We start from the raw sequence: 21834 nt of genomic DNA on the forward strand, positions 1-21834 counted from the left end.
TGTGTCTATATCGTGCCATTAGGGACAATCAACTCGACCTCATTACTCATATTTCTATCGGGTTACCCAACTGATTGTTATCCGATGACCAATGGCGTCACTCGTAAGCGTTAAAAAAAATCAACCACTTCGTCAAATTAAATTTTTCAAGTCACATCAATAAATTCAAATACAATTTTAATTACTGAATTTAATTGGGGAGGGGGAACTTTATGTGATGGTTTTTTCAACCTGTGGGGCACAACTGATCACTTCCTTGTTAATTTCAAGTTTTTGAGAGACATTTAGTTTTGTTTTCCCTTCGATAGTATGAGGCTATCATATCCGATCATCTTTTTTATTAAAAACGAGCTTGCATTAACATTCTGGTACACCCAATTTTATTTTCATTAAATAATTAATGAGGTGAAACGAACAAGGTAAGTGCCCAATCTGATAGAAGTCTATCCATTTAGATTACGAGTCCCGTAATAATTTATTTATATGATACATTAAATTTTCACCGACTGGCTATTTACGGTAGGAAAATGTGATAATGTGAAATTTTTCACTGCATGAAAACATTGCGCTGGAGATTTATAAATACGCAAATGTTCATTGACTGACCATTATCCCCAGATAAACCAATATTTTCATCTAAATATAGCTTTGAAAAATTGAGGGGCTATAAAAATAATGGAATAACAGCCCATTTAGATAAAATGGTCTTATTTCTCGAAATTAACGAATTCGCTTCGATCTCTCGCAAGAAATTTCTATAAAAAATTCGGATTCTGGCGGAGAAAAAGCGCTAAGTGGTGGCCAGGAGAAAATATAGTGCGAATTTTTTGCATCTCAGACATGTCTGTCATTATATCATGTTAACCTGGTAATTTTTCTAGGATTTTTTTCTCTACGAATCGCTTCGTTTTCCAATGATGAATAGAAAATCCGGAAAATTTCCCCATTGACAGCGGAATAATAGAAGTCGGCGTCCCTTGAAAATGAACCCTAGGAGGTCTCCAGCTAATGTTCGTCTAATGCTGCTATCTGCCAAGTAACTGAATCTACCTGAGTCCCTTCCCTGGCCCAAACAAGGGGCCTCATCCCCGATAGATGTCATCTCCCAATAGAATGTGGCATAACTATTTTTATGGTCATTGACTCCGATTGCCCCCGCAAATCCCAGTGCAAAAACAACAACGACAACAGCAATAAAAATATACGATCTTGCCCAACATCTTGCGGAGCAGTGTAAATGTCCCTCGTGACTCGCGGCTTGAACTATCAATTCTCTATTAACTCTTATTTATTAATGAAACAGTCAAAGTGTTTTATAACATCATTTTTCATAATTACATCCATTGTCGCTTATTTATTTTTCCTGGAATGGTGTCGGCAAGACCCATGGCGCCAGTCGGTGTTATCCTTGCACATATTCTACAACTGTAGGTATAATAAATTCATGACTCTGACTTGAGCGCTCAAGTGAAGGGATTAACGAGTAGTTTTTTTACACAACGTGATTTCTTGTCTTTTGCTATTTCTATGTTGTGGTACAATTAAAATTGTGATACATGATTTTTGAAAATAGAAATACCCCGGTGGGACAGGGGGTGGGAGAGTTAATTTTGATATCTCGCTGAGTACTGCGGAACTACAACCAGAAGCCTAAAATATAATTTGAGATTAATGTTTTCGTCTTGGGTGTTATTGTGAGATAAAATTATAACCATTTTATCACTAGCCGAGGACAAATTATTCATTTGTAAATTTGTCCAAAGATTGAGAAATTTCATGGAACGATCGAAACGAAAAAATTGCAGTTGAAGTCACCGTAAAAGTTGGGTCATTTTGGAAGTTTCACGATCACCAAATTTTTTAGGTTTTTGCGGAAATTTACGCAGTTTGAATATTGCAAATTTTATATCGTTCATTTGTAGGTGATTTGCATGAGAAAAATCGGACGATTACCTGCGAAAATCCCATAGAAATTCCGTGCGCAATCAGATAGAAAAATTCAATACGATTTTCTCAACATGTTCTTGCGGTGTGGGAAGACATGTACAAGTTGATCTCAATGAGTCGTGCAAGATATTCAGAAAGCACTGGATGAATGCCAACAAGATGTTTACCGGATTTTCGGTGAGTTTAATGCACGTGATAAATCACTCGACGAACGTTTTATAATCCTTTATTCCTATCACAATGTTCGGGGAATCTCCTGACAAAATGTGAAATGACCACCGCAATACCCATTGTCATATGTTATGCCTGCCATCAATATCAAATCTGAATGAATTTTTTTAATGGACAGCGATGTGAGTGAATAGAATAGAGTGAGAACAATAACAATTTTGGAAGACCGCGAAACCATAATCGCGTAGAAATGTTAAAAGACTTCTCCCGCCTCGAGTTCTTTGGGGCCCGTAAAAAAACCACCGAAATACGGCTGAGGGATATGACATTAGTCATTCGCCAACACAAAACTTTCAGGCGAAATAAAAAGAAAGAATTCCTGTCATAAAACGGGTTGTAAAAGAGTAATAGGAGAGAGAGAGACAGAGAAATTGCTTGAGGGGTCTTCAAGGGTTTGATGAATATTTTTTAGTCCCTCGGGGATTCACCTTTCGGCGATAGTATTGGTGTTATGAACTCGTCGCATTATATTTTAACACTCACTGTCAAAATCTATTTATTTAATTTTAGAATTTTTTTCTAATTTTCGTTTTCTAATGGAAATTTTAAAATCGTTTAAAAATTATATTTCCAAATTTTTGTGTTCATCAGGATCGTTTTGTTATTAGTGAGAGACGTTTTTTTATTTACATAACAAAATTAAGAACAATATCCAAATGACCTCCCATGATAATGACCAATCTCAATTAAATTCTGAAAGAAAATTAATTAATTAAATTAATTATCCATGCATACACACATAGATCACGTTGTTCCTATTGTTGAAGTATTTTGTTATGTTCTTTCCTGTTTGTCCTTACATTCAAATTTTCAAACGTGTCTGAAGTCCAGTTCCCATTGGCTCCTCTTTGAAAATGCCCCCATATTTCGCGCGCTGCGCACACGGCTTGACTCAGCTGACAAACCTGTCGCTGACGTCCATGTTTTATTATCAGTCAAAAGAACAAAAACACAAACTCTAACCTAGTTTCCTTGACAGTGATCAAGTTGATTGGAAATATTTTAACAATGAGCGATGTCTTGTCAAATGAACAGGATCGCATATTTAATTGATCCAGAAGGAGTCAAGGCTAAATTACTGGAGGATGCCAGCACTAAATGTGAGAATTGAATTTTGTTTATCTTTCTTTGAAATATTTCATGTCACACAATCAGACAGTACAATCTGTTTGTTCCCCCGTTTTATCACAGCCAAATAAGCCACCGAAATGATTCATAGTCATTAACAATTAATTGTTATTTTTTTAAGCTTCTCATTAAAAAAGTCAGGACAGAAAATTTAAAGAATTGTGGTCAAGATTCTTTAAAAAGAGAATCAAATCACAAGGAGACTTCTCACAAAGAATAGTTTCAAAAAGCAAAAAGTCTCTGCTTCTAAATGTAACATGAAATAGTACCCTTTTTTCATTCATCATCTTAATAAAAAATATTTGTGTCCTCTAAGCATAAATTCTAATACTCAATTTACGGCTTCGCTTACCAGTGGACCACGTCCCGAAGGACGAGCTCCCCCTGCAGGACAGCCTGGTCTCCCTCTCATCAACAGGAGACGTCTTGGTCCTAGCCCTTCACCGCCAAGCAGTGATCCTCACCTCAAAATGGGACCTTCAGGAGTCCGGTGACGTGAAAAATAAATTCAACATCACCTGGAGTGGTGCCCTGACCCCAGACCCCACCGAGTACATCACCTCAGTCCTCTGCCTGCCCCTAGCGCTCCTCGGCAAGTCCAACATCCCCGGGGGAGTGGACTGGACCTGCATAGCAGTGGGTTTCAGCACCGGTTTCATCCGCTTCTACACAGAATTTGGTGCTCTGCTGCTAGAAGAACAGCTTCAGAACGAGAATCTCATATCGTTAAAATGTCAATCTCTAACTGCCCTGAACGGCCACACCGGCGACACCACTCTCACCGAAGAAATTCACGTGCTATACACCACCGCAATCTGCATCCTCCCGGGATTCCCCTTATTTTCTACTCTGCGGGCTCGAAGGAACCACTTAGCCCAGATTCAAGCGAGTTACCTCGACAAATTCGGAGAGAAGCTCTCCACCTCCCCTTCCACCCTCACCTTCCGTAAATTCGGCTTCAAAGAGCAAGACGTGATCAATGACTGCGAGTTCGTGGGTATAACCTCGGTGAATACCTTCGATCACCTGATGACCGCCTCCATTTGTGGTGGCTACGGCGCCTCCTACCGATCTAGTGCTCCTCAACATAATCTGACAATAGCCACTGGCAAACGTCCTTACCTCGCTTTTCATTACGCTCTCGAGGGGGGTGCGGCCCCCGTTCTGTCGGACGTGGCGATGGCGATGGCTAGTTCCTTAGCCAATGCCATTGGGAAAATCGGTACAGCCGTGCCTTGGTTGAGAACTAACTTGAAGGGGAACAATAGCAGCGCGAGTCCGAACGCTCAGGAGAAGAAAGGTCCGGCTGGGGATGCGCCGGAGGTCATGACCTGCAGGTTTGCCCTGAGCGATGTTATGAGGGAGGGTGACAACTTCATCACCAGCCCGAATAGGGTGCTTTCGGTGGTTTCCGATGCTATGGGACGGGTTGTACTTTTAAATAATAAGAAGGGCGTGGCCTTGAGGATGTGGAAGGGGTACAGGGACGCGCAGTGCGGGTGGATAGAGGTGAGTGAAGACAAGCACTTGTCGACAAATCGTTTGAACGAGAAGGGGATCAAAGGTTCTCACCGGAAATCAACTCGGAGTGCTTTGAAGACCGCCCTTTTCCTCGTAATTTACGCGCCCAAGAAGGGCGTCATTGATGTCTGGGGCATTCAGCAGGGGGGGAAGATTACGACCTTCACAGCGAGCAAAAATGGCAGACTGATCTACATCAATTACGGCTTGATGGGGTTGAGCGATACGCCCGTCGTCACGAACAAGCCACAATATGCTTGTGTGTTCGTAGATCCGGCGGGTGGGCTGAAGGATGTGTCCGTTCCGTTCCATTATGCCCTCAGCAGTAAAAACGGAAAACGCGCACGGGATATTCATCTCTTCAAAAAGCTCAAGACGTTCATGAGGGAGGTGGAGTTCGACGAGGACAAGCTGATTAGCCAGATTACGAGTGTCTGCTCAGAGTTGAAGACCAATGAAGTTAGACTACAGATCGTAGAAATGCTCATGGGAAATAGACACATCAGTCCGGATGCCCTGTTGGCAGCTTGTCACTCCTTCGTCAACGCACTCATTCAATATGAAGATGACGAGCTGGAGCCCGCGGGGAAGACCCTCTACCGGATCACTGTTCAGCTGCAGAAGGCGATTGAGTTTTACAAATACGTGAGGCCTTTGTTCGATCGTCCACCGGAGTACAACACAGTCGCATCTAGCTGCATCCCGGATGCAAAGTATCTGTCACAAGTTCTGCTGACGTCTGAACACGAGGTCGACAGGATTCTTAAGTTATCCCAGCACCTCTACGAGTTCGAGCCTGTGAAGAATCAGAATCGGGTCACCTTCAAGGACGATGGTGAACTGTTCCTGAACTTCATATCGTCCTTTGACTTTGGGGCGCAGCAAGACAGTATTGGGCTGACACCGGACTTGAGCGCAGACAAGAAGTATCAGATTGGCTCGCTGATTTATCAAGGCTGGATGTACTCCAGTGAATCGACAGCTGAATGGGAGGAGGCGGCGCAGGCCTCCAACATTCGGTCCAAGTCTATGATTGAATTGGCGTTGATCTACTGGCTGAAGAAGCTCCCAGGCGCACCTCTAGAGATTGAGCTCAGTAGATTCACGCAACTGTTGCACGCCATTTGTGCCCTTGATAACATCGAGGAAGAACGTGGGGATGAGGATCGCGAGGGCATTTCGTCCTGGTGGGGCGACATCAGGAGCATTCTGATGGCATCGCCCAGACCTTTTCAGGCGTTAACAGCAGCGCTGGCTTGCAGGACTGTTGAGATCAGCCAGCAGAAGCGACGGGACTGGATTTATAATAAAGATGGTGAGGCCGGCGAAAGTTGTGACAGCGAGAAGGGTCAGGAGTGGGAGAACATCACCAATGACACCTGCCAATTCACTTTGCTCATCGGAAATCTTGAGGATGTCTCCCTTCTTAATGCCATCATCAATCAACCTGTCTCGAATAACAGCAAGCAGTTCTACTCTCTGCCGTACGAGAGGGTTGACATTTCCATGGGTTATATCATCTCAAAGGGGAAGGGATCCATCTCGGAGATTGTGGCCAAGTGGCTGTCGTCGTCTGGCGTAGATCCTGAGAGCCTCATTGGTCATCATGTTGAATGTTCTGAGGCTTCAAATACCGTCGAAGATCACGGGGCGGAGAAGTCGCATGTTCCCCGTGACAGTGACGATGATATTCTTATCAAAGAAGATAAAGACATCGTTCTGGAGCGAAATGTCGATCCGCTCACTAGGGAAATCTCGGAGAAAATCTCTCTCTTGCGGCAGCACTTTCCCTACAGTCTGACCAACAGCATTTTATTGGCGAATTTGTCCTGGGAATTTGTCGTCCACTGGAGCAAGGACGTCACCAAGCTGGAGTCCCTGGAGGCTGCTCTGAATGTTCTACGGAGAATCCCGTCCAAGTGCATGAGGCACGGGGTGTGCTGCCTTCTTTGGAACATTCACATCAAGAAACGCATGGAGACGACTTCGAAGTTGATGAACAAACTGGGAAAACTACCCAAAGAACGATTGTGCATGCAGGAGATCGGATTATCTGATACTGAATTAGCCGGCTTTCTGCAGCATTGCGTAACATTCCTTGATATTTTCCTGGATTCTGAAGTTGTTGATGAGGACAACGACGTTGTGTTGAAGTTTGAGGAGTTGTGGGAGGGACATACGACATCAGCCCCACAGCCATTCGCGGTCCTGGCGGTGACACAGACGCCAGCCTGGTTTGACCTCATCATGCTGCATTTTCAGCTGGCTAATGTGCTCCATATGATCGCTCATTTCAATCTCAAGACAATCAGGCTCATGGTCAATCTGTTTGATTCGGCTAGCAATCAATACTTCTTTCAGGACATCACAGATAAGACGGTACTGGCTTGGTACAGGGATGATAAGAGGGACAATATGAGGATGGAGTTCCTGTGCAGGGTCATTACGGCTTCTATTGAATCCATTCATCAGAAGACTACGGGGGATGGTGGGGAGGCTTGTGATAGCGAGAACGTTCTGTGGATGAGCAAGTGCCAAACGATGGCGGCTTTGTGGAAAATCGATAAGGACCGGTTGAGAATTCATCAGGTCTATCAACTTTATGTTAATGGATTCGATGGACAGGCGGAAGAGGTGAGCATTTTCGTCAACAATCCAAGTAAAAAAATTTTATTTTCATTTTTGTTCTTCTCTGAACTAGATCTCGATGGCGATAAACAACACGGAATCGCTCGCAGTAAGTCTTCTACCTGTAGCAGGGAGAAGAATGATGAATTATCTCTCCCAGACACCGTCGCTTTTGGAGCAAGTCTCCAGGATAAGTCCATCACTCGCCCAATATCTAGAACAGCTCAATATTCAATGTGTCGTGATGTCCACGAGCTCTCACGACGCAGATGTCGAATTAATACGAAAGGTCTCTCGATACCTCCCTGAGAACCACAAGGACTATCACCTAGCGCAGCTGATGCTTGACGCAACGTTCATATACGATGCACAGTTATAAATAAATTTATTGTATTATATAAGTTATCGATCATCACTTGTAATATATTATTATTGTCTTCGTTTTGTCTTCGTTTTTGAGATGAGACAGGAATAAAGGGAGGAGAAAGCGAGAAATTATCTTGCGTCACTCTCCATTAAATCGACGCACCTGAGATTTTTTGTGTTATTAAAGAAAAGTACTGTTTAAAAAACAAAAATAAGTTTTTTATTTTTTCCAATTATTCTTCAAATGTTAGATAACAGATAAGAAATACATATGAGATATATGTCTGCAGATATGGAGAGAGGAGAGGGGGGGCTAACAGGAAAATACTTCGGCGGAACCAATGAATTAGAAAAATAAGAAAAAAATCAAATAAAAAAATATTTTTTCCAATCAATTAGGCCAATTAAAAATATTTTATATATATTTTTGTAAATATTAATTTTTCCGTGAGATATTTTTATTACCATTGGTTATTCCCGACCAACAGTGAATTAAACTTTTAAACAATCCTCGTTTTTCAGTACCTAGATTACCGCACCTTCAATACTATGCACGTAAATATTATCCCTATAGCAGCTGTCGTGAGGTATCTAAATAATCTTGATTAATATACATAAACCACCTTTAAATTAACAAAAAATACGGAATAATTACAGAGGAAAATAAAAATCTAAAATAAGGTAATCATTGTATTCGTTCGTTCAGATCGTGATATCTTAACTCTTATTGGTAAATCACTTGGCGATTCCCATTAAAATCGTATCTGGAAGGTACCGTAGGAGGATCGTCTAATGGTCTCCCAATTCGTAAATTCCGTGTGATGGATTTCGCATCCGGGACTGCCCACTGTTGTCAGCCAATGTGCCCTAAAAATAAGAAGAATGCAAAAAAAAATCGTAGGTGCGAAAATCTCACAGGAAATGTCAGAGACGACGCGCAAAAAAATTCATTCGATCTATAATCTTCCACTGAATATTTTTCATTAAATGCAAAATAGCGGTAGCTATTGCCACCTCTATATAATTAGCAGCTAATCAGAACAACTGTGTTTATTTTAGTTCATTGTGATCAACTGTCACGTGACTGGTCAGACAGATTCTAATTAACTTTTGTAAAAAGTCAGTCGATGACAATCGCCTCGGTTTCGCGAGAATTCGTTAGAAATTATTTGTAGACTGTTTTTCTGACATTGATGGACAACGGGGGTGTGGTCGGATGCTTCAATAATTTGACATTGCGCAATGTTTTGTTAATGAAGCAATAAATACTCGAGATGATGAGCTTGCCACCTTGATGAATTGCCAAGAAAGTTACTCAAGATAATCGTGGAATTAATGGATATAGATCGGCTATTATAAAACAATTTTATTTTTTTATGGATTCGTTATTAAAAAATTTTGTTGACGTCGTAAAGTCCCTTTCATTAAGACCCACACAGTACAGGGCTCATTACAGGGAGCTGATAAGTTAATTGACATACTCATCATTCAATTGAGAGATTTTCTAGATAATTCATCAAGAAAAGGAAAAAAAATTGTGAAATTCATTTCAGTAGAATCTCAGTGAATTTATTAAATAAATACAGAACTTGAAAAAAAAAAATTTCCATGGGTAAAAAATAAAAAAATATACTTACATCTGCTCGACATACGGCTTGGGCCCTTGCATTTTTCCCATGATGGTCCCATTTTTGCTATTCTTCACCCATCCACCGATCCCCAACGATCGACACAGATCTCTCGTGTATTTTGTAAAATAACATCCTGCAAATTAGTCTTCGTTTTTTCACTCATGATGATTCCCTTTTTTCATAAGAAACTTACCCCCTAGAGACTTACCCTGAACTTTCCCAAATACTTCAAACTCAACTGATGTGAGTGGAACGTCTTGCATATCATCGTCACTAGCCATGGTACCTGTCGAGACGCTCATCGATTTATTTTTTCGCACTGCCTTTTGGTACAGATCGCGATCGAAAATTACCGACGCAATTTTTTCAAGTGATTTTTTCGCGGAATTACGTGAATCAGCGGAGTTCAAGGGCTCCGACACAGGGGGTGTTTATACTCTTTCTCAAGATTTATTGGGGAATTACTGTGTTTAGCGGGGGAATTGTCGATTTTGTCGTTGATCGCAACACACAAGCTGATTTTTAGCTCAAGAGTAATGAGAGGAGGATCAGATAGAGGTGGGAGAGTGAGAAGCGCCCCAAATAGAATTTCTTACGATGCGGTCAGAGGGCCAATGGGCCGTCAAGATTGATTGCCAATCGATAGATAATCATTGATGAGAGTTGACGGGGCTCTGGGAATGAGGGTTCATTGCACGCTATTTTTCTACAAAAGTTTCGGGAAAAAAATTTCCAAAAAAAAAATTTACACCGACAAATCGAAATCTATAGATCATTCCCATTGATTCTATTGATCAGTAGAGTCAAAGAATAGTATTACGTTGAACAGAATGTTTCAATAACTGCACTGGACTCTTCTATTGAATCTTTTCATGAGTGAAAATATCCACCCAATACTATTCCGTATATTTTTCATGTGTCCCCATTGTCGACGTAATAATATGTAGGCCACGAGGGCAGAGTTTTATCCACCACTTCCCGGTGAATAATGGCTCAAACTTTTTAGCATTCCTTTGTTCAATCATTAACGGCAGTGAGTGAATAATAATGAAATGTCGACAGGATGTCGCCCCTGCGGATATACGGGGAAGAATGTACAATACGAGAGAATTGCGTAATGATAACAATACCATTATCTCGCCCAAGGTCTCAAGGGCTCTAACGACTTCGTACTTTACTCATCAGATCAAGGCAATTTATTTCCGTTTGTCTAGTAGTTTTTCGAGAAGACGTGGCTTCTCGCATTTTTTTTACTCCCACATATTGAATGAAGGTCACGATTTATTGAAAAATATTTACATAAAGTTTATTGTTATTTCTTGGTACTAGTGAAAATAAATATCATTTACAAGATTGCCCATATTTTCTCACGCGAGTTAAGCGAAGTTCATTGTCATTTCTCAATTCGGTGAGTGTCATATTTCATTCCCTGTTGCGTTCTCTCAATGACTTCGCGTTGGGCATGATTTTCGTGGCCTCGTGGTGACGTTTATTTCAGCACCAGGCACTCAGGGTTCGCTGGAATTATCGTTGGCAATGGGGAACAATTGAGGAGAGCACCATTTTCAGCATCTTTGCCTCCACTTTCACTCGGGGGATAGTCTCGGGATGGGACCAAGTGGGTACGACGTCTGGCTTCTTTCTTCTCGCGTTCAATCTGGGGAGCAAACGAATACATTTTTTTTCATGGGATTTCAATGGAAAAAAAGTATTGGCTAGTCCTCTGGAATCAAAGAATAGCTAGCTAGACTATAGGAAATTATTTGGCAGAACTTTAGGGACAGAATACCTTGAAGAAGAGCCTCAGATAATGACAGGGGAAGACCACGCACTTTCCCTCCTCCTCTTCAGCATCGATGTACACCCCTCGGACGAGGATCGAGTTGCTGCAGTTCAGAAGCCCCAGGAAGAGGAAGCACCCGGCGTGGGTGATCCAGCAAGAGAGTTCCATATTTTCGGGAAAGAGCCAGACCTCCAGGAGGCCCCAGATGCCTCGCCAGACGTTCACCGTTCCCAGGAAACTGAGGACGAGAAATGCGTCCGCTGCGAGAAGACGAGACAATCCTTGCAGACGACTGCATACGTAGCGCATCACCGGTTGGAAACAGAAGGTAATTGCCACTATAATGTAGCCTATTACCTGTAACATTAATGGGATTTGAAATTTTTTTCAGTTTTTAAGAGTTCTCAGATGAATAAGTTAAATATAAAAATTATATTCTCCTAATTTTTTCCATTAATTAATTCCCACCGGACATTTTCGACTGAATAGAATGGAACTCAAGAACTTCTAGAATTTTTATTTGAATTCCAATTGAATTGTCTTCAGAATTCTATATGCTATCGTCCATTGTCCCACTTTATCATGAATCTCAATCATCCGACGTAAGAAAATCGGACAAACGGCTTTTCGCCAAGTTTAACGTATCAAGTTCAATGGGTTGAACGTGTCTGAGGGCAAGTTACAAGATCCACCTCATCAGGAGGAACCGTGGATTAATCCACTTGAACGACCTATTATTTAATCGAGTTAGCGTTCATGCACTCAACCCGAAATAAACCAAGTGTGTTCTCTCCTCCCATAGCGAAGAATCAGAATAATTCCATTCATCAATCACTCCATTCCCTCCCACCACCCGCAGGAACCGATGCACCAAAAATCGATGGTGCAATCGATTGCCCGAGTTGAGGAGTAAAACGACAATAAAAAGCTCGAGACCCTTCGGCCATTCCAGAGGATGAGAATAATATAACTCAGTGTGTGACGTTTCTAGCACGTGGGTTCACTTCCGTTCCCTCAATGCATGTGTACGCTCCTCCGATAGCAACATTATGTCACGTGTCACACATGCCATTCTGTGTGTATTTACTTTATTCAAGATTCAACCCTCAATTTATGCTTCTTTTGTTCCATAAATTACAATGTCAAGTGCATTATCCCTTCAGTGGAGAGGAGAGAAAAGAACGTGAAGTTCGTACCAACTAGATGGGTTGCGATTATTGCAAAATTATGAGATGAATAAAGACGTTTGATAATAAAGTTTTTGGGAACAAAAATATATTCGAAGAAAATTTCTCCACTCAGTTTTTTAATTATTTTTGATTTATGAAAAGAGTAAAATGGAGTGAATATCATGTTGGAAAGTTCATGTGCAAACGTTTCTATAGAAAATTTAGGAATATAAAAAATTCCATAAGATTCTGTTTCTGTAAAATTATTTGTATTAAATTCAATAGATCTTCCTGCGTGGATGTTTCCGGGGTAGATAGGGTATAGCACTCAAAATTCACGCAGATGACAATGATTTTAATAGAAAGAGTTATTGGGGCAATGTTTTTTCTTCACACTCATGCCTGATAAATAAATGATTTTGCACAAGTTATCTTGATTCGAGAATGAGATATACTGGGTCAGTCGTGCGCCTACCGACAATCATACAATTGGATGAATATTCAATTATATAATCGAAACACAACGTCATCCGTGCTCTGTGCTTACTATACCTTTAGCATGCGAAATATTTAAACTGAAGTCATTCATTTTTTTTCGTATTTAACGTACTCCCGACTGATTGGGGATTGATTTCTTTGTCGAATGAATCTCGATTTATCTCCTCCCATGCTTTCGAAAAATAAGAATGTGAATAAGACAAATATTTGTTGGAGAGATACGATTGATCGATCAAGCTCAATTGATCGAAGATATATCAAGGAAAGTTTCTCTTGATTTAAGAATGAAATTAATTTAGAAAAATTAAACAAAAGGGATTCGTAATGTTTTGTAAACATTGAATAAAAATAACCCAATAGTCTAATACATTGATAAGAATCGGAAATTATTTCTTGCGCAAACCTTGATAACGCGATGATAGTGTATCGATCATTTCTAGTCGGAAGGGTTTATTCTGATTATGAAAACACGTATTCTGTTATGGATTAGTATTTACCATTGACCCAATGGCCGAGTATTCTCGATTGTCCGGGAAAAGATGATTGTCCAGAAGCACCCAAATACCTCTCCACACGAAGACAACTAGGGTACCAACCACTCCCACACTGAATGCACAATCTAATATGTATAATGTACAGTCACGAGAGTTCTGAAAATTAAATTAAAAAATCGTATTTTACAATGAATCATGTTTTTAAAAAAGTAGAATAGAATAAAAAATAATCGAAAGTTCATGAAAAAAAATCCCTCGGCTCCAATTTCTTGTATTTTTTTAAATCAATGGAAGAGAGGGAAATTGCTCAGTTTTTTTATTGTTCAATATTTAGTTTTCATTCATAATCTATGATACCTTCTATTTCCTGGAGATTACGTGACTATCGAGGAATGGTTATTAAAACTTGGTGGATCGTAATCAGGCGCCAGATTTGTTTGATGGATTTAATTGATAAGAGGATTGAGTATTTTTAACCATTTGCTATTGACGAACAACAATTTTGGTTTCTTCGTATAGAAAATAAACTATTCATTGATAAAATTCAAATACTTTCTCCTTTTTCAACCCTAAACCCCATTCGCAAAAATTCCCCCAACTTACGTCAACTCGAAACATAGTGGGCACTTCGAAATACCCCGGATGTGAGTCGAGACTGAGTGAACAAGGTGGTGCTGAAATATTTCTCACAGCTTTCATAAAAATTAGTGCAGCAAGTGCAAGAAGAGTTGTAGCCATAACAGTACCGCTTGCTTGTTCCGTATAAATATCAAGTGCTTGCCACCCCCCGCGCCACGCATTAACACAGCAAAATCCAAAAACGGCAGTGTAAATTCTGGACCCAACGTAATAAAACAATCTGTGTTTGTCCGGATGAAAAATATCATTAAAATGTCCTTGCACAACATTGAAAAATAATAAACCACCGTAACCAACGGCAATTGATGTCAAATTACTCAATACCGGATCATTTGGAAACATGTAAAGATCACTAAGTCCCCATGTGCCTCTCCAGTATCCAACAACAGCTGGAGCTGCTACAAATGCTGAGAATATAGCATCGAGAATAATCAGAATAGTGTAATGAATGCGCGATGATGCTGGCCTGTCTAATGCTGATGCTGTCATGCCGGCACCACTCCTCAGCTCAATCATCATCCAGTCTTGGGGATCCAATTCTCTCGTTTCAATGCAACTCATCATCAAATCATCATTTCTGTCTCGTTCACTTCGTTATCCATATTCAGTATTATTTATTTACATGAAGATCTGGAAGTGAACGTCAGCTTCCCATTCCCGAGCTGATGATCGCGGTGGGGACGACATCATGATTTTAGTTAATAGTTTTTATCCATTGACTTTTTAATGATTTTTAAATGTCTCTTTAATGCGTTTCGAATCACTTTATGATAAGCAGACAATCGGACCGGTCTTACCGATCATTGGAAGCGGTTTAATGTTGACTCGACGATTTTATGGAATTGTTCATGGGAGGTTTTTTATATTGCGCTTAACACTATGAATAACGAGAGAATACTGAATCCCTTTCGGGCCAACTGCCTATCTTTTATCAACGTCGTACCCCGTACCGAATCATTCGGGGACCAATACCGAGGCAAATTACGAACACACCGAGATCAGCATGTCGCTGTACTTGGACGCTATGACAGGAGAGCAATCCCCCTCTTTTTTTTCTATCGTATGGTGATGATTTTCTGGGTGACGAGTATTCTAATGAGGTGGAGATAGGAAGAAATATGACCGTTTCCCAGGGACAACAGAGCAGGAAAATGTAGGATTCCAGTGTCTTTGGATTTTTTATCATAGAATTAATAGGCTCTGTTGTCAAATAGGTGCAAGATTATTAGCTAATCGATTTTACTCCTTCATCTCGATACTGAAGCAGTCAAATCAGACAAATCAGTGAGTCTTCGGTCTCGGTTGTTTATTATTATTTCAAAGAAGAATTGTTGTGAAGTTGATTTTTTCTTCCTCTAATTTTCTAGATGGGGATAAGTTCATTTATCTCGCTTAACACTTCACTGCCGATTTCGATCTTTTTTTTTATCGACAATTTGATAAGAGTTGCCAGCAATTGAACTATAAAGTTGGAAAATTACAGCCGTGAAAATTATCCCATTTTCAATCAAAAAAAAATAAGAGAAAAAAATTCCTGGAATTGTTTTTGATACATCTTTTGATAGAAGTGAAGACGTTCGGTCGAAAAATAATTTTCCTAACGCATGAAGAAGCTAGACGGTGGTGAGTGATCGACAATTCGCTACCTTGAGCTATGATTTTTCTGAGTGGCGTGTCCTGCCTCGGTAAATTCCATTGGCTTTTGTTGTGGTAACAAACATGGTTTTGATAATAAACTAATTTTCGTCGCTTTTTGTTGATCAATCAAGATACAGTTTCACTAATCTTCTCACCTTGATTGTAATATGTATTCGGGCCATTTGGTTTTTCGAGGTAATTGCTCGGATTGAAGTGACACTGACGGCTTTACTCTGGGGGGAATTGAGAAATACGACTTTGGTACTGTCAATTTGTGTGGAAGTTCTCATTAGATGAGAGCTGAGATATTTGTGCGGATCTAGGAATTTCAATCGAAGGGCGTCGATTCTTTGACTGATCTAGCCGGAGGTCAGGACCTCAAGAATTTCAGAATTAAGAAAATTGAAATGGAAAAGTAAATAGAGAGGTAGTAGAATATTCTACGAAATTCGCTCGATTTTTTTGATCCTCTGGAATTTGTGGCGAAATTGTTAAATGACAAAAGCACTCACCGCTCGGTATCTGGTTGGGAAATTGAAAACGAGTGGCGGAATATCCACTGCGATGATGAACGGCGGTGCCAGGAGATTTCTACTGGATTTCAGGATTATTAGGATGGCTAATAGAACGAGAGTAAGGGCTGCATCAACCCTTTAAACAAAAATACATGTTTACCATTAATCAGCCTAAATTATGATTGTTTAATAATCATATAATTGTCATGATTGATTAGGAACACTGAGCATTTCACGAAACTCTATTCTTTTTACTTCCCCACACTCATGCAGATTCATAATTACCACAGATTATTATTCACGACATAATCAAAAAAGGCCCATCCTCCTCTCCAGTGGAGAACACAAGACATGCTGAATAGGTAAGTATAAACTAATCTAGCAACTCTGTAACCCCCTCTGCCAATGGGATTTGCCAGTCTCCAGTGTTCTGCGAATGTCCTGTGGAGGATGCGCCGGAAACAGGCGAACGTGCAGTGGAGGCCCATGCCAAGGACAAAACTAAGCCAGTCGGATAGCCTGTCATGCACAACAATGATAATAAACAGGTAAAAATTACAGAGGGGGCGGAAATCCTTTCAAAATGGGACATATTCCATGGAAAAATTTATTTAAACTCATATGAGACATGCATTTCTGTATTTTTTAATGTAAATGAATAAACTGGGTCAGTCCAATATACTTCTTAGTTTTTTTTTTCAATACAGACATTTTTATGTATGGACAATGTTAAATGGAAAAAAATAGATCGTAAAGAATTTTTGAAATGCAGGAAAATTTTCAGCGAACATTTGTCTTCTTGCAGCGAACACTGTGAACATTACTCACGGTAATTTGTAAAAGTCCATGAGCCCCCACATGCCGCACCAATGCCCCACAACCAAGGGCCCAACAACAGCGAGTGATATTAAATTGTCGAATACCGATAATGTGTACTTGCCTTTCCATTTTTGAGGCAGAATGGTGGCAACTCTTTCATTGATCTCTTCAATCTGTTTTTCCGAATTTTTATCGTTTTGGACGGCAACCCTGCCGTTCATTTCAACAGGATCTTTCGCGATATTTCGGAGGAAATCTTCCTTTTCGGGAGATCCTTTATCGGTATTCGACACCGGAAGCATTTTACTTATGCTAAACATTACGAATCCACACCACGACTTAAATAAATTAATTGTAATACTTAAGTTAAATTGTTATTCGAAGTTATTGGATTTATTTTATTCGTCCGCTTTCGGTACCGGCTCTCGGCTTCTTCTGTTGGTTTTTCAATTAATTAATTAATTAATTAGTTTGTTATTAATTTCGTGAATGGAAACAACGGAGACTCAATGAGGCAGTGTTCCCGGGAATACTGCTCGGAGAAATATGTTTACAATCAGCTTTTGAGGTAAGACTTATAATGCAGTATGTGAAACAATTTGCATGAGACTACTTCCCGACGCCTGCGCACCGCTATTTTAATATAATCCTATGAGACGTATCAAGATTTTTCGTTATAGATTTTTCATCGTTCGTTCTTGTTGATAGTGTTGTTTTCATTAGGGAGTCTTGATTTTATTGTGTCCTCCACTCCCGATTCCATAGATCATCTAGGATGCACCAGAATGTTCAGAGAGATGGATGCGATCCAAATGCCGTACCTCTTCCATAATTCCCGATGAAAGGACGGCTGCTGGAAATTTCATGGAACCAACCATTTCCAAAACAGCCTTTTTCCAGTGGATGTAGATGAAATTAGACGTAAACAGAATAATTTTGAGGCGAATGGAGAGTTCGATGAAATGATTTTAGAAGACTCGTACTCATGCCCTCGATGGTCAAGTCCCCACTAGTTGATGATTCGGATATTCAACAACAAAATATGGCTCTTCCACCATCGGAACTTGGAAAAATCAATGAAAATGAAACACATGTGTTCTTTATCTCTAAACAATCTCCCCCACGTCAACTACGGTCACGGAATGGAGTCAATCATATAAATGTTTACAAAGAATTATCCCAGGAGCCTCGAAATCCAATGTAGCAAAGCCTCAATAAACAAAGTATTGGAAAATAATAGAAATAGTTATCATCGCTGAAAATCCGTTGGTTTTTCATTCGCTTAAAAAAAAATCCAGCAAAAAAATTTGGGATTAATTAGGGAGATTGACTGTGAAACGTTTTCATGATTTAACAAGTTATATATTGATTAAGATAAATGTTTATATACAAAGTGCAATACAAGAACGTGACATAAATGACTTCAATAAATATTAGTAATAATACCGGCTGATTCCTCATCCTCTGGATAAAAATTCAAGAGCTGCAGTGTCCATCACGTGTCGTTATGCATATGACTTTTATTTTAAGAATTATTCAACGACTTCGTGTATTATATTACAAACAGCATACGGATCTTATTGAATCGTCGGTATGGATTACTCTCACTGTCACGAGTGGAGTTCCACGTCCTCACACTTGGCTATTTGAATTTTTAATCTATATTAAGCTTATTAGTCATTATAAAACAACGCATCCGATCAGTTCGTTCAATGCACAGCCCTTTATTTTAATAGCATTTTGATACTATTGAGGAGTGATTAAAAGCTCGGTAATTCAATAGAAATTTGTACGGTAAAACTCTGAATAAATTTACTTTGAATTTATCGTCTGGGCAACTAATTTGGACAAGAGCGAGAAAGAGAGAGGGGTGGGACAAGGTGAATTTTTTTTTCCCTTTAAAATAACAAATACTTTGTAACGAAATTTCCACCCTCACATTCTGGAATCCTCTTACTCATTGATCAGCAATTGTTATTAGATATGTATCACATACTGCAACTTGTGCGGAGGAAAAAGAGATTAATTGTAACTGACATCAACAGCATAAGATGAAACCGTCTAAATACAATTAGCGTATGAATTTTAATTTACGATGCAAATTCTTGGCATGTCTAGTCGACTAAAAAATGCGGAATGGAAAATATGAAAATGTTAAGTGGAAGTGGAGGGATTCATCGTTTGAGCCAAGAGTCTTGTCAATTCAAAAAAAATTAAATCTCTTCCTCATTATGTGGCTCCACTCTCTCTTCCCCCTTCAGATAAAAATGTATTGACTAATCCAAATGAAGATGTCCAAGTATCTTTTGTAATGCCATAGAGATAACTACAAAAAAATCATTACTATTCCGAACAAACGATTTATACATTTGAAAGTCAATTTTTAAGTTGAAAGATTTTTTTCTAGACACATAATATTATCATTTATATTTTATTAATATTATTACTATTTATACATTTATATATACTTCATTTAGAATTTTAGAAGTATTTTTTAATGGTTCGATATGGAGACTTGGATTCAGGCCGGCAAATTTCAAATAATAAATTTATTAGACTGAATAAAAAATAGCCAAAACACTTGGACATCTTCAATACTTAGACTTGCCAAATATACACCTCAGAAACGCAGAAATCGTTGAGAAAAGACAAGCAATCCCCCCGAAGTACTAAAAAATTCCATGACCTCCGGAAAAAACACTAGAGTCACTAATGAGTGGCCAAACAAGCCACCGTTGAATTTGAAATATAAATTATCTATCTATCCATCCCTGGTTTCTGTCACAGTATCAGCCTTTATTGTTATTAACGACCATAAAACAAAAATGAACGAGCACTTGATTAGCATCACATGTAGACTTACCCTAAGAAATGAAAATTTCCATTGCTCTTTGATTTTCGGCTCAACTGCATCGTTACCATTTCCGTGTGCTTAGACTGAACTAATACTGATGTTGCTGGAGCCTCGGTGTTGCCCTTGATTAGTCAGAGTCCATCATCATTATGTCTTTGACTAACGTGTCTTTCACGTCCGATTCATCGACGTAGCTGTTCTTCATGTTTTTCTCTTCAATTGACTTTATGCACTGGGGGAAAATGAAGGGTCAGCATATTCAAATCATAAGTAATTTGGTACTTAGTAGTTAGGCGTCTACTTAGGAGTGGCCATCGCCGCTTACATCTTGGAGGCGCATTCGAGGTGACATTATCTGTTCCGGGTAGTGCCAAGGTCTGCAGTTGGGATGGTTCTTCTCTTTCCACGTGGGATAAGCCACCGCGGCCTTGTGCAATTTTTTCACCATCTGCGGATTCACAGATGAAGATAACGGTCGTAAAATAGATACATGGAATTAATTAGGAAATTGTTTCTGGTAACCTTGGGAGCGAAGATCTGTGTGACTCTATTGATCAACCAGGCGGGGAGTTTGCCGTGGGGATCCGTGTGGGATACGTACCCCAACTCTGCCCCGTCACCATTTCTCGACGGTCTCACGATGAATCCTGGGGAATGACAGGTGTAATGAATTGTGTCTTTTGATCAGTTTCTAAATTAACTGAAATTATTAAATAGCGATGCCCAAATGGCTGCCAAAAATTAATAAAGTTAAAAAAGTGGACGAGGAATCGTCCAGGCACCTGTGAGGTAGGATGTAGCTCTCACGTATCCCTTTTTAGGGGGATAATCTTTATGAAAGACCGAGTGATTGATAATCAGCTGCTCCCTACCGGTGTCCAGCCAGGATCTTTGGAGAACGAAGTCACGATTTTTCAAGGGGGATGTGCAGGACACTGTGGACATGAGATCACAATGTCATTATTTTTAATCACTGTCAAGTGGAATTCAATGGCTGTTGCACGAGAACTTTTTACAAATTGAATCGCTAGCAGAACAAAAAATATTTGTTAGAAATTGCAAGCTCAAGATGATAATGAAGACAAGTGCATTCAAATCGAGTGAAATGTGTGACTTGCGAGAAACTTTATGGACAGAGATATCAGCGGCATTCAAGAACATCAACAATTGTCAATTAATTCCGATTTTATTGATTATCGTGAACCCGTTGCACTCAACTACCTCAAGCCAAACTCCCCACACTCACTCGAATAGTATCCAATGTCATTATTAGGATTGAAGAATCCAATGTCCTTCGATTCGATCATGTGTGTGTCCCAGACTTTTCTGTACTCCGGGTCATGAAGAACGTCATAAAGGGTCTCCGGCTGTACATCACTGAACCTCGTCCTTATCTGGAGCCAATATCATTCGTGATTTTTTTTATTTCTAGTAGAATAACTCCAATAGAATTGCTGTTTTATTTTCTCAAAAAATTGACATTTTTCTCGTCGCTCAATGAACTCGGAATTTTTTTTTATCATGTTGAGCAACCGATAAATAAATGAAAAATAATTTTTAAAAATAGTGGAAAAATTGAAAACGTTACCTTGACCATTCGAAAACTGATCCCAGGCACAGACTTGGTCCAGACGGACAGATCCGGCTTGTTGTAGTCCAGTTTCCAATCATTATTATCATCGTACAACTTCTTCAGCTTCTCAAAGTCCTTGTCCTCGGCAATTTTCACCACCCCAACGTCCATTGCATTCGTAATTCAATCCCCTAAACCCCCAAAGCCCTTCCAATCTGTTTTTCCCCTGCTCTCCTCGATAAATGCCTCTCCACTTCACCAAGATCTCCAATACCACCAGGAGCACTTGGTCTCACACAGGAACTGGTCACTCTCGATATAAATTAATTCATTTGATTATGAACAATAAAGAAACTCGATGAACTTATGTCAATCTCCTTAATTGCTGAATAATGAATAA

The 21834-nt window shown here is 39.7% G+C and overlaps 4 protein-coding genes across 9 annotated transcripts; 1 reads left to right on the forward strand and 3 right to left on the reverse strand.

Annotated features, from left to right (window-relative positions):
- Positions 1-3095: 3095 nt before the first annotated feature.
- LOC135165434 (rab3 GTPase-activating protein non-catalytic subunit) lies at positions 3096-8501 on the forward strand. The gene is made up of 3 exons (XM_064126717.1): positions 3096-3278; positions 3662-7461; positions 7529-8501. Exons 1-3 carry the CDS (start codon positions 3194-3196, stop codon positions 7832-7834), a joined length of 4191 nt encoding a protein of 1396 aa, XP_063982787.1. The 5' UTR covers positions 3096-3193; the 3' UTR covers positions 7835-8501.
- Positions 8019-9995, reverse strand: LOC135165445 (acylphosphatase-2). 2 transcript variants are annotated; one of them, XM_064126738.1, is made up of 3 exons: positions 9646-9995; positions 9459-9585; positions 8019-8688 (listed from the first exon to the last, which is right to left on the reverse strand). In XM_064126738.1, exons 1-3 carry the CDS (start codon positions 9752-9754, stop codon positions 8574-8576), a joined length of 351 nt encoding a protein of 116 aa, XP_063982808.1. In that variant the 5' UTR covers positions 9755-9995; the 3' UTR covers positions 8019-8573. The 2 variants fall into 2 exon arrangements, with proteins under 2 accessions (XP_063982808.1, XP_063982809.1); XM_064126739.1 differs by having other exon boundaries at positions 9661-9993.
- Positions 9996-10732: 737 nt separating this feature from the next.
- On the reverse strand, positions 10733-17842 carry LOC135165439 (uncharacterized). Of its 5 annotated transcripts, none has more exons than XM_064126725.1 (6): positions 17017-17837; positions 16474-16707; positions 16186-16324; positions 13400-13552; positions 11242-11592; positions 10733-11109 (listed from the first exon to the last, which is right to left on the reverse strand). In XM_064126725.1, exons 1-6 carry the CDS (start codon positions 17325-17327, stop codon positions 10942-10944), a joined length of 1356 nt encoding a protein of 451 aa, XP_063982795.1. In that variant the 5' UTR covers positions 17328-17837; the 3' UTR covers positions 10733-10941. The 5 variants fall into 5 exon arrangements, with proteins under 5 accessions (XP_063982795.1, XP_063982799.1, XP_063982797.1 ...); XM_064126729.1 differs by having other exon boundaries at positions 17129-17832; XM_064126727.1 differs by lacking the exon at positions 13400-13552 and having other exon boundaries at positions 17017-17842.
- Positions 17843-18304: 462 nt separating this feature from the next.
- Positions 18305-21605, reverse strand: LOC135165443 (START domain-containing protein 10-like). Its single transcript, XM_064126736.1, has 6 exons — positions 21450-21605; positions 21108-21255; positions 20644-20796; positions 20384-20508; positions 20187-20309; positions 18305-20093 (listed from the first exon to the last, which is right to left on the reverse strand). Exons 1-6 carry the CDS (start codon positions 21603-21605, stop codon positions 19989-19991), a joined length of 810 nt encoding a protein of 269 aa, XP_063982806.1. The 3' UTR covers positions 18305-19988.
- Positions 21606-21834: the final 229 nt, after the last annotated feature.

This window comes from Diachasmimorpha longicaudata, chromosome 8 (genome assembly GCF_034640455.1).
Source record: "Diachasmimorpha longicaudata isolate KC_UGA_2023 chromosome 8, iyDiaLong2, whole genome shotgun sequence".
NCBI classification, from domain to species: Eukaryota; Metazoa; Arthropoda; class Insecta; order Hymenoptera; family Braconidae; genus Diachasmimorpha; species Diachasmimorpha longicaudata.